General features: G+C 43.9%; 2 protein-coding genes across 2 annotated transcripts; one reads left to right on the top strand and one right to left on the bottom strand.

Moving 5' to 3' along the window:
- The first annotated feature begins 4,586 nt into the window (after nucleotides 1–4,586).
- Nucleotides 4,587–5,192, top strand: LOC146719624 (uncharacterized). The gene has a single exon (XM_085489936.1). The coding sequence runs from the start codon at nucleotides 4,614–4,616 to the stop codon at nucleotides 5,190–5,192; it is 579 nt and encodes a 192-aa protein (XP_085346062.1). The 5' UTR covers nucleotides 4,587–4,613.
- Nucleotides 5,193–10,186: 4,994 nt separating this feature from the next.
- LOC146719623 (uncharacterized) lies at nucleotides 10,187–11,293 on the bottom strand. The gene has a single exon (XM_085489919.1). The coding sequence runs from the start codon at nucleotides 11,291–11,293 to the stop codon at nucleotides 10,187–10,189; it is 1,107 nt and encodes a 368-aa protein (XP_085346045.1).
- Nucleotides 11,294–12,950: the final 1,657 nt, after the last annotated feature.

Here is a 12,950-nt window from a genome sequence, read left to right as displayed (position 1 = left end):
GGGTCATAGTACCACTGGCGAGCGCACGCTCTCTTCATTCGGGGTGCAGAATGTTTGTAATACTATCAAGTGCTTCCGACATTCTCAGTTTAAGTGCCGAACAGTTACAATATATTCCGAAGATTGTTTTACTGCAAAAGTGCGGATATTTCGTAGAGCATTTGTGGGACAAGCTTCCGGAGCATATCAAGACGGATCCGGAGGTTCAGACATATCGTCGCTGCCTCGAACACTACAATCGGCCGTGGATGCGAACGCATATTGACGGTCCAGCACCGATGATCAGGGATTGCAGCGAATGTCAGCGAAAATAGGCTGAGGTTAAAAGTGCGAATAAGTGCCAGACATAAAAAATGGAGAACGCGGTAAAAGATCATTTGAGGTGTTTTGAGAATGTTGAGAGATGGTATAGACATCTCGATGAATGTTATTATGATGAAAAAAAAGATGACCCGTTTCATTTTAAACGTGAAGCGGTGACTTCGGTTGTGCAATTCGTAAGAAATCGCGAACTTGGTGTGCAAAAACCGCATACAAGAGATGTTGCCTATTTCCTGGAAACGCACGAAGACATTTTAAGAGTGACTGGTGGATTATCCAAATGCACCAGATCGTCTAAACGACACAAGCGAGTCGCATGTTATCAGCGTCGCTACAAAAATTGTGCAGAATATTTCACTGTGAACAACCTTTATTTTGCCGACATGGATATGCCTTTACCATCGGTATCATGCAAAACACAATCATCTAATTATGATTCGGACAAGAAATAGAGGAGTCAGATAGGAGAGAACCGAGACCATCACCATTGTCGTCATCATCATCATCGTCAGATTACTTGTTGCAGCCTATTTATTTGTCTGATTAAATAGGTGTACAACATATGTGATATCAACGTGTTCTGAGAGAGTAGATATGTCTTCGCGGAAGGTGTAAACATGTCGATAGACAACAGCCGCTATTTTTTGTTTCGACGAAGATCATCTTTCGGAGATAATAGCAAATCTTTCGGAGATAATTGCATCATACGTTGAAGAACAAAGGAATGATCGGGGTAAAAAATAATAATGTACAAAGAAAAAAATAATGTACAAAGAAAAAAATAATAATGTACAAAGAAAAAAAATATTGAATAAAATATACATTTTATTAAAATAAAAAAATGTTTTTCCTCCTCTCGCCACAGCATCCCTCTCCCGCAAAATCCAGACTTGGATCTCTCTCTCGACGCGAGCTACCGACTCTCTCGCCACAGCATCGCTCTCACCACAAAATCTAGGCTTGGATCTCGCTCTCGCCGCGAGCCGCGCGTTGCCTCTCTCTCGTTCCGACGGGAGAGCGCGTATACCGCCGCGCGCTACCTCTCTCTCGCTCCGACGGGAGAGCGCGTATACCGCCGCGCGCTACCTCTCTCTCTCGCTCCGACGGGAGAGCGCGTATATCGCCGCTAAATCCAGGCTTGGATACCCGTCTTCTCTCTCGAAATGCGTGCGTCTCTCTTACTCTTAATGTCGCGTGCGCCTCGTAAGATAAAATTATCGATTCTGCCGCAGCATGGATGTCTTATCTCATAAGATAATAATATCGATTTTTTTTCGCGCGCTGTCTCTTTCTTTTCTAGTGGTTGCTCTCTCGCAAAGTATGTAACGGGTGGCGCGCAAATAAAGTACACCATGATATATACATATAAGTATTTATTTGTCTTATATTTAATACATAATTATATATAAAGTTTTATTACATATTAAAAACTAAAGCCACCAGCTCGCAATCGACAAGTTGGTGCATGTTGAAGGCATTGCTAGCGCGTATCGCATTCGACAATTCTCTCGCATTCGTTACAGTGGATGCAATATTGGAGAATTGAGTATATTTGATATCAACCGTTGCGACGAGCCTCGTCAAACGATCGAACATTATTTCAATACATGAATCGAGCTCGAACATACGATGTAACGTCGATTCGACCATCATTATGCGCACGTCCGCTAATTCGAGACTTATGAGCTTGGTGCCGTTTATCTTGTGAAATCGCACTGTTAGCGGCCCGACACTTATGCAATTATACACATCGTTGTTGGAGGAGAAGTCATTGTTCAGGTAATTGTGAATAGCGTGGCGTTGCTCGTAGAGTCCTTTCCACGTTTCAAGAGATAGTAATAGCTGTTTTCCCCGATGATCTCCTATGGCAAACTCCACATAACTCGGCGGATCCACTCTGATGCCGATTTCGAGGAATTTGAATTCCGTTGCCGTCAATGCGTATCGTCTTCCAAGTATGCGAACCGCACAAGGCTCCAGCGAAACGCTGTAAAAATTAGATAAAAAAGATAAAATAAAATTAAAAGATATAAAATATATAAAAGATACAAAAAAGTTATACTTACTCGTCGCATTTCTTCTCGCACGTTTAAATATCGCACCAATTCCTCGGGTGGTCGAAGATTGCCAAAACTGTCGAAATAGATTGCGCGATTTCCCCTTTTTGCATACGCCACCCAATGAGTGCCAGGACCGTCTGTGCTGTCCAGATTGACGATACCACTCTCATTTTCTCGCGCGCCATTTATCGGTAAATTATTGCGCATAAATACACCTTTAAAATATGGAATGTGCATACGTTTTGCAAGTTGTAGCAATTGCACATTTGTAGTTACACCTTGCGACATTTTTAACGTTTTTTTGAGGTTTTTTTTTCCTCGCTCCTCGTCCATATTTGTAAGGGGCGAGATACAGTCCGCGGTCTTCCATGGCGCGATTGTGGCGTAGTATCTCTTGCAACTGACGTTGCGCGGCTTTTCTGTCGTTTACCGCTTTTGCTACGCCAGCCGCTCCGCCGACCAGGGATCCGAGCGCGCCCAGCATTGGTAAAATCGGTAAAAATCCGCCTCGTTTCGCTGCCGAAAGTACCCTCCTCTTCGTCTTCCTCTTTTTCGTTTTCAAGCCCATGCCGAGCTTCGTCTTGGCCTTCATCGCTGTCCAGACAACTGCGGCCGCGGCTCTCTCGAGACTCGAGTCTTTCGCGACGATGCGAGTTTTCGCTTTCTCGGCAAGTACCTTATCCGCCGCGTGTCTCTCGGTGAGTTCGCTGCTCCGAGAGTACGCTATATCGTGTTTACGGCACGCCGCGTCCAATGGGTTGACACCTTGATCACCTCTAGCCAATCGCTTTTCCAAACGAGTTCCCGGGCCGCAAAATTGATAGCCGGGAATATGAAGCTCGACCGGAAGTGCGTTTATCGCACGATTTAATACACCTGTGCCTATTTTCGTTGACATCCGTTGCAATCTCTAGACATTACTGAGCAAAGCGCGAGTCCGCGCAGCTATAAATAGGCGGACGTTGGAGGTCAAATCGGGAGTGAGAAAATGAAATTCGTGCAACAACCTCTGACGATACGAGTGATGAATTACGACGACAGAGTACGCTGCAGTGTGAACGAAGGTGTGCGCAAACACGGTACAATGCTACCGACAACTATACGCGCGATCGTTTGCGGCCCCTCAAACTGCGGTAAAACCAACGTGTTGATAAGCCTGCTGGAAAGTCCGCACGGTGTGCGTTTCGAGAACGTGTACGTGTACTCGAAATCGCTGCAACAGCCGAAATATCGCTATTTGGAAGATTTATTGACACCGATTGACAAAATCGGCTACTTTACATTCTCCAATAACAGTGACGTCATTCCACCGAGCGAGGCATGTCCAAATTCAATTTTTGTCTTTGATGACGTGGCATGCGACAAGCAAGATACGATAAGAGAGTACTTCTCAATGGGGCGCCACTCGAACATCGACTGCTTCTATCTCTGTCAGACATACGCGAGAATACCGAAACATCTTATACGCGACAACGCGAACCTGCTAATCCTATTTAAACAGGACGCCACCAATTTGAAGCACGTGTACAACGATCACGTGAATACCGACATGTCGTATGAGGATTTCAGTGAGTTATGTCGTACATGTTGGCAACAAAAGTATGGATTTCTAGTGATAGACAAGGACAGCTCGCTTACGAACGGGCGATACAGAAAAGGATTTAACGAGTTCGCGATACCGCAGAGCCATTAGTCGTCGCCAACAATCCTCCCGGTCGAGAGAAACTCTAGAGTGCTGCCGATATGGCTGATAATATTCGCGAGCGTGAAAAGGTTGCCAAGGAGATTGCGAAGACGGCCGAATCAATCCGCAAGAAACACCGCGCTCTGAAGACCGGAAAGATCGATGATGATATCGCCGTCAAGACTCACTTTAAACCTATTATCGAGCCGCTACAAAAGATTGTCGACAACGCGACGATTTCGGTGAAAAACGAGCCTAACACCGACGACGACGACGGTGTGAAGATCGAGACACAGTATGAGGGGGAGACACCGAAAAAAAGAAAACATAAAACTATCAAGCGATATAAAGAGGAAGAGGAGGAATTGAAAAAGAGAAAATATGATATTTCGAAGCCATTGGACGCTTCACTGTCGATAACCTTTACACCGATAAGCGCACAACCTGTGATACCCAAAGCATTCGTAGACGAAAATGTTTTGGAAACCACGCGTAACCTGTCCGAAATACCCCTTCGACACTGGTTAAGATCGCCGGAAGGTCGACAAATGATGCGAAAGAATTTGGGGCCATTAGGACGAGAATACATGGACGCTCTCCTCGGTGCTGATGAGAAGAAAGAAATTGATAATGTATACGGAGTCTATTTCGGCGAGAATGAAATGCGGCTCGGCAGCAAGCGATTTGCGATTGACAAAGATGACAATATAATCATAGGCGACACGCGGTACATTGGAACGCCCGGATTGTACGAGTTGATCTTCAAGAAAAAACCCGATTACCAGGAGGACGATTTGCAAAAATACAAGCACATATTATTGGCGACAAACGTGCATAAACGCAATTTTGATGCGCAAGGTCGTGTGAAGAGTAGCAAGGGGGACAAGTACAAATATATAATCGCACCGTTGACGCGGGTGGAGAGCCCAAAATCTGGCACTGGAATGCCTCGCGCTATGACGCTAACCGACAATAAGATTGATTACGTGCACTGGGACAACCCCAACGAGCTAGTGGATCGCCTACGATTGCTCGACGCTTCGCGCCAAGCCGGCAACAACGCGCACGACAACGAGATCCTGTCGATCATCGAGGAACTGCGGGAAGCGGGCATTATTATAAATTAAACAAGAGTTCCGACAATCTATTCAGTCCATCGCGTGACACTCTACAAAGCATTGCAAAAAAATGTCTATCAATAAATTTGGATTATTCGAGAGGAGAATTGATACAACCGGCGATCATTGGCACACATTGATGAGAAGATGTGTGCGTAAAAACGCTCTATGTCGCGTCGCTGCAGATTTTGACGCGAGATCGCGCAAGATTCGCCGTGTAGCGCAACCTGAGGCGGATACCGATGCCGTCAACAAATTGTACTTGGAAGAGTGCTTTAAAACATTGATGTTCCAACAGAAAGAGTTAGATGAGAAGCTGACTGCGTTAGAGAAGGATGTACGAGCGTTGGAGACTGCGATAAAAGAACTTTTGCGTGCGCCAAACACTATCTCAGACATCTAATGAGCGGTTGGCTCGGAAACGTCTATCAAACAGTTGTGAAACGTCTAGAAGGGATTCTCGAGTGGTTACGATCGACGTGCTACCAAACAACAATGAGTGGCAACAATGAACGACTCGGAAGCAGCAGCTGTGAACGACCCGGAAGCAGCAGTGAACGACCTGGAAACGGTGGTGAACGCGACCGCTACGATCGAGGTTACGATCATGTCAAACAGGGTTGCGAACGAGGCTACGAACAAGTCCTTAAAGGTTACATACAAGGCTATCACCAACTCAGTAAGGGTTGCGAACAGGTCAGGGACGGTTACGATCGATTCAAAAGCGGCTGCGAACGGATCAGAAACGACTGTGAAAAAGGTTGCAAACGAGTCAAAGACGATTTTCAAATGGGTCAAGGACGGGAGTGAACAACGCTATAACGACTACCTAACCCGAAAGAACCCCGAAACAACGTGGTACGAACGTAAAAAAACCCCGAAACAACGTGGTACGAACGTGAAAGAACCCCGAAACAACGTGAATGAACCCCGAAACAACGTGAACGAACCCCGAAACAACGTGAACGAACCCCGAAACAACGTGAAAGAACCCCGAAACAACGTGAAAGAACCCCGAAACAACGTGAACGAACCCCGAAACAACGTGAAAGAACCCCGAAACAACGTGAAAGAACCCCGAAACAACGTGAACGAACCCCGAAACAACGTGAAAGAACCCCGAAACAACGTGAACGAACCCCGAAACAACGTGAACGAACACCGAAACAACGTGAAAGAACACCGAAACAACGTGGTACGAACGTGAAAGAACACCAAAACAACGTGGTACGAACGTGAAAGAACGAGAATGAATAGTGAAAATAACAACGAGCAACATAGTTTGGAGAGAAGGCAGTTGGTAAACGAGTTGCACGCGTCAGCGAGAAAAAATTTCCCTCGAAGGCATGTCATAGTGCGAGGATACGATGATCTGTGGCAAGCCGACATTGTCGAGATGCGTCCGTACTCCCGTTTCAACAGAGGTTACCACTACATACTCACCGTCATCGATGTGCTGAGCAAGTATGCGTGGGCTGTACCACTCAAGAGTAAAGGAGGAAGCGAGACAGCTGACGCAATCGCTGAGATAATTCGAGACAGCAAGAGATGTCCGAAAAACATGCAAACCGATAACGGGAAGGAATTTTACAACGCCGATGTGCAACGACTTATGCGAAAACATGACATTAATCACTATTCGACATATTCGGTATTGAAGGCGTCGGTCGTCGAGCGATTCAATCGCACGCTAAAGAACGACATGTGGAAGATGTTTACGCTGAATGGCACTTACAAGTGGTTCGACATACTGCCACGCCTCGTATCAGATTACAACGGACGCAAGCATCGAACGATTGGTATGCGACCCGCCGACGTTACCCCCGCGATCGCCGAAAGACTCTTGGCTACCGTGTACAATCGTGTAAAAATCGCGGGCCCGGCAAAGTTCAAAGTAGGTGATCAGGTACGCGTCAGCAAGTACAAACAACTTTTCGAGAAGGGTTACACGCCAAATTGGACAACCGAGGTGTTTAAGATTGTTAAAGTGCAGCATACTAATCCCGTAACATATCTTCTCGAGGATTATCGCAAGACATCTATCGCTGGAGCGTTTTACGAGCACGAGCTGCATCGCGCAAATTGTCCGGATGTGTACCTCGTGGAGAAAATACTGCGCAGGAGGGGTGACGAGGTTTACGTGAAATGGCTGGGATTCGACAGTTCGCACAACTCTTGGATACATAAAAACAATGTTATTTAATGTTATTTTATTCAATCATTGTATAACATAATATATATATTGTATACCATATATAAAATATATAACAAAAAATATAAAATATATATACTTCTCATTAATACATCCTTACAATATAAATATAATAAATATAATAAATATAATAAATATAATAAATATAATAAATATAATAAATATAATAAATATAATTTACAACGGTATTCTATAATGTCCCCACGGCAAGGTGTCGGTCGACTCAGGTACGACATACCGTTTGTCGTCGTAGGGACTTAGAGCAATTTTTGTCTCGCTGATGGTATACACTTTATGTAATTTCGATCTTATGCATGACTGCTGACGCGTCATTTCTATTTCATCATTAAGGCAACGCGTATAATCGTCGAATGTTATACTACGCGCTACGATGTTATTTTTGACACCTTTTGCCTTTTTAGTGTCTTTTTTACCGTCCACCCGCAAAGCATACATTTTTGCTCTAAGCCCGACAAATTCGGTCATTATCGCGCCGTTATTCTCATCTTTCATCAGACCCGGCACCTTTTTATTCGCGAGCGGTATACGCATTATTCGCGGCGTAGTCGCTGGTATCGAATCGAGCGATATCGCGTTTCAAATTTTCATAGACATCTTGACATTTAATTTGATATATTAAACTGTCCGTGTCGGTGTACATTACTCTACAATTGTCACGATAGAGCGGTGACATGTATTCGTGATGAAATTCATAAAGGCATACTTTAGATATGTCGAGTATGCACATGCCGACGTAGATTGGTTTGTAGATTTTAACTTCGAGTTTGCGTAATTCAATTGCAACTAATTTTTCCGAAAATATGCTAGTACTATGAAAATTTGGTTTCGCGATCATTGCCTCTGGACCGTACCGTCCGTCCTATTTTGTTAATAATTTTACATCCACATGATTGCGCACATTTTCCATCGTCTTGCCAAATACCGCATTATTCATCAATTTATATAAATTTTTTTCAAAATCGTTTTTTGCATGTGTTCTAAACTGCGTGTTGAGTTCGATGTATTTTTGCAGCCACGCTGACTGCGTGAATTGTAGTATGCGGTATATTTTTGTTATGCGTAGTCCGTGGCGCGTGCACTGCTGTAGATTACAATAGTGTATCACGTAGCGCTTCTTATCGCAAAGCGTTGCGAGGAGTTTATACTTCCGCTTGCCGGGCGGCTTATCGCGCGTCGGGCAAAACGGTAGGTCAATGTGCGTGTCATGAAGATGCCGCGGATACTCTAAATCTACTTCGAGAACATAGCCTATAGGCGAATCGAACGCGATAGATGATACGTCAAAATTCGATATATCGTCGACCCACCGAAAATCGGCATACGGCAATGGTTGACACATTGCCCATCCGTACAAATTATTTACATCGAAATACATGAGGTACGATGAGGGTTTCGATGGGTCGTACGATTGCATGTACTTGTTATTAGCCTGTGCAAATCGGCCTGAACATTGACTAAGGCCGCCGCGTATACCCCGTTCGACAAACATTACCATGTCAATGTCTGTTAATAATTCAAATTTTATATTCGTATGTTTTAACATGGCGTCCCATGTATATCCGGGGAGAGTATAATAATACGCGGGATCGAGTCCGTAACTTTTTATACAACTATCGCGAAAATTCTCAAATATATCGGCCAATAACAAGACATCAATTTTTAAATATAAATCGCTATATTCGCCTAGCGTTCGAAGGGAGAATCGGCTCCAGACGGTCTCGGCGTGCGCGTAATCACTCTCGGATACTGTGTTGCCGGTTAAGGAACTGTAAAATGAGTCGCGCGGCGGTAAACATGTGTCTTGTAATCTGTCCACGCAGTCTATGTATTCGTACGGAAAGACGCCCTTCCGTGTCAATAAATTGAATTTTTCACTAGTTAAATTTTGATATTCCGAATGTAAAATTTTTAGTTTTTCTTTATCCAAAAATGACGCTAATTTGTCGAGACTAGCGCTGAGAAATTTGTACGAATCGATAAACCGTAATTTGATATAATTTTTCGAATTATTATCTTGTGTCAATCTAACAGTCTTCGAGAATAAAATGTATTTTTCCTTTGTTATCGGCAGTAATTCGATTTCCCCTTCGAACGCTGTGGCTATGTCCTCGACAATAAAATGTGCGTCGTAGCCGGACAGATTGTGAAAGACTATAGGGATACAAAATGATTCTTTGTAATTTAAGTTACAATTTGAATGCGCAGGACCCCTGTACCGCCCGGTGAGGTGGTAATGATCGCGGACGCGTGTATCGTCTTCGTCAAACGGTTTTTCACAAATGTGACAATGCGTCGCGGTGCGAAATTTTAACCACTCGTCAGGCGTTAAATTTACCATGGGGACATTGGTCGTTAAAATATTTTTTACGCGGATTGCTAAATTTTTAAGCTGTTCGGCGAACCACGCAACGCAATCGACACTACGGCGGGAATTGTACGCGGACAACGAACTGTCGTACAAACACTGTACATAGTACGCGATGCTGAACACTTGATGGTGTTGATAATTTTTGGCATCTTCGGTCTTTGCCAAAACACACTCGAGGTCTGCGTACACCACAAACGGAAGCCGCTCCTTCCTCGTGTAGTTGTCGAAGCTGAGCCACTTGTCATTCTCGCTCGGCAGCCGGATAGCGCAGTCGTTCAGTTTCCCGCAATCTTTCATATGCGCCTGCAATTTATCCACCGCTTCGAAATAATGTAGGCATCTGTAAAAAATAAAAAATTTAATGAAAATTTAATTAAAATATAATTTAAGTTTAATATATACTTACCGATCGCAGATATATTTTTGACCATGTTTTTTGCTCAGTTGTGAGCTGACGAGGCGAGACAGATTTTTTATGCATGCGAAATGTCCAACGCTGTTTTCGTCCTCCACGTACAGCAGATTGACGTGTCTGTCCTTCTTTTTTTCCGAAAGACGCAACGGGACGATGTTCTCGTTCTCGATGATGTACACGTTTACGGAGATGTCGTTTGCAAGTTCGAATTTTTTAATTTGATTCACAGTCACTGGAAACTCAATGTTTTGGAGGTTCAGCACTGTGGTGTAATGCGGATAGAAGGATTCTCGTTCCACATGTCTTTCAGCGGGGTACAGAGCGGCCACCACCGACCATGCGAAACACGCATTGTCCGCTGATCGCACATTAACAACCGCTCTCTTTGCCATAATTTTTTGCGGTAATTTGACATGGCACCCTGCGCGCATTGAATTGTACTTATTTACATTCACTGTCAAATCTATTATCCGCGACAATGCCCAGCCGCTATCGCGTTCCTGGAACTCTTCTAGCGATGCTAGCGTGGGCTCGATTACGCGGCGCTCGTACCACTCGTGTACATCGGACGTGCGAAAGAGTTCAAAGTTTCTCGTGTTAATACTTTTATTGGCGCGCTTGTCACCGGACACAAATTCACCGTTGAAAACAGTGTTCACTTTTACACTGATGTGTCTCTGCAGCACATTCTCCACGTTCTCGACTACAATGTCTGCGGCATTTTCCAAAAACTGACGCGGTTCGATGTGGTCTGCGTTAATTATCGCACCGGTCAGTATACGGCTATCGAACGCCGTATCGATTTCGCGCCAAACGAGTCTTTGCGCGTTATTGCCGCCGCCACTGAATCCGCCGCCACTAGGCATGGATTCACCGACATACCGTCTCTGCAAGCGCACCTTTGCACCCTCGAGTCGCGCTATTCTCGCCACCAGAGATTGTCTATGTCCAATCGAGAGACGCGGACGCTTGGCACGGCTGCGTTCTTCCAGCTCTTCGATAAATTCTTCGCACTCTTGCAGCCATCCGAAATATTCGCCCAAGTTAGCAACTTGGCGAGAACGCTCCAACAGGTCGCGCTCAACGTTCTCCATTTTTGTAAAAAATTCACTTTTTCACACTTATAACAAAAAAAAACTTCTTTGCACACTAAACTTTTTTTTTTCTTGCACCTCGAATGAAGCGTGCGCTCGCCAGTGGTACTATGGCCCGGCAGCTGCATCGGTCCTCATTATATATCCCGATCATCCCTTTGTTCGCCTTTGATCATCCCATTTGGGATGATGATGCAATTGTTAATTCGCGAGAAATATTTGTGCGATATCTACCCGCTGATAATTCTTAGAAATACATAGATAAGGCCGCCCGTTACCTTCCTGGTGTAAATTTCACCCCGTCGCAAGACACGTCAGATCCTGCGCAAACATGTCGCAATCTGTATGGATCATGTATCAACCCGCTTGATTGTCGGCAAATCTTTTGTTCTTAATAATTCGCAGAATTATCTTATCTTATCTTGGATTTTCGGAGAAAATTTAGATATCGCTGTAATCGCTGTAATAGATATCTTGGATTTTCAGAGAAAACTTAGATATCCAATTGTCGGCGCTCAGCCTGGATTAAGAAACGGCGGCAGCCATTCGTAGAATTTTTATCTTATCTTATCTTGTTTATAAAAATTTAGATATCGCTCAAAGACGCCGCTTATCTTATCTTGTTTATGAAAACTTAGATACCGCTCAAAGACGCCGCTTATCTTATCTTATCTTGTTTATAAACATATCAGATTACATGATCCCCTTATCTTATCTTGTTTATAAACATATCAGGTAACATGATCCCCTTATCAGGTAATATGATCCCCTTATCAGGTAATATGATCCCCTTATCAGGTAATCTGATATGTTTATAAACAAAAGATAAGCTTTATAAGAGTTTTAACAAGGCTCTGTAATATAAATATAAATTTAACGTATAAGACGGGTAACAAGAGCCAAATCGCGGATGACAATGCGTTATCCTAACGAAACTAAATAATTTTTCCGTTAGAATTAAATACCGGTGCACAAGGCACCAAATTTTACTTGGACACGGCCAAGATTTTAAATATGAAATAATCTCATATTTGAGATTTAATTTCAATACCCCTTTTTTAACCCCCCTACGGAAAATAAATAAATGAATGCAAGAGAAAAATATAGATCCGAAAATCGCTGAATCGGGAATCGAACCCGAGACCTTTCGCTTGCCGGACGACTGCTCTTCCAGCTGAGCTATTCAGATCTTTTCGATTCTATACTTTTCTCTGTTATATATAAAAAAAGGGGTATTGAAATTAAATCTCAAATATGAGATTATTTCATATTTAAAATCTTGGCCGTGTCCAAGTAAAATTTGGTGCCTTGTGCACCGGTATTTAATTCTAACGGAAAAAATTATTAGTTTCGTTAGGATAACGCATTGTCATCCGCGATTTGGCTCTTGTTGCCCGTCTTATACGTTAAAAGATAAGCTTATCTACTGATAAGACCCCCCTCCCCCGCGTCGTGACGTCACCCCCCTCGCCCCGATTCCCCCTGCCCCTCACCCCCCCTCATTGCCCCTGGGTTAGAACTCCCCTAGTATAACTACTCCCGAGGACCAGACTTCACCGCCAGAAACTGTAAGCCACCTCTCGAGTAGTCGTAGATCCGTGTTGGTTGGTACCGTAGGTATTGATCGTATATCGTAATTACCGTGAGTACCGCACTC

Source organism: Nylanderia fulva, unplaced genomic scaffold (genome assembly GCF_048542155.1).
Source record: "Nylanderia fulva isolate GAGA-0341 unplaced genomic scaffold, ASM4854215v1 Scaffold91, whole genome shotgun sequence".
In the NCBI taxonomy this organism is placed as follows: Eukaryota; Metazoa; Arthropoda; class Insecta; order Hymenoptera; family Formicidae; genus Nylanderia; species Nylanderia fulva.
This window is presented reverse-complemented; position numbering and strand designations above follow the sequence as displayed.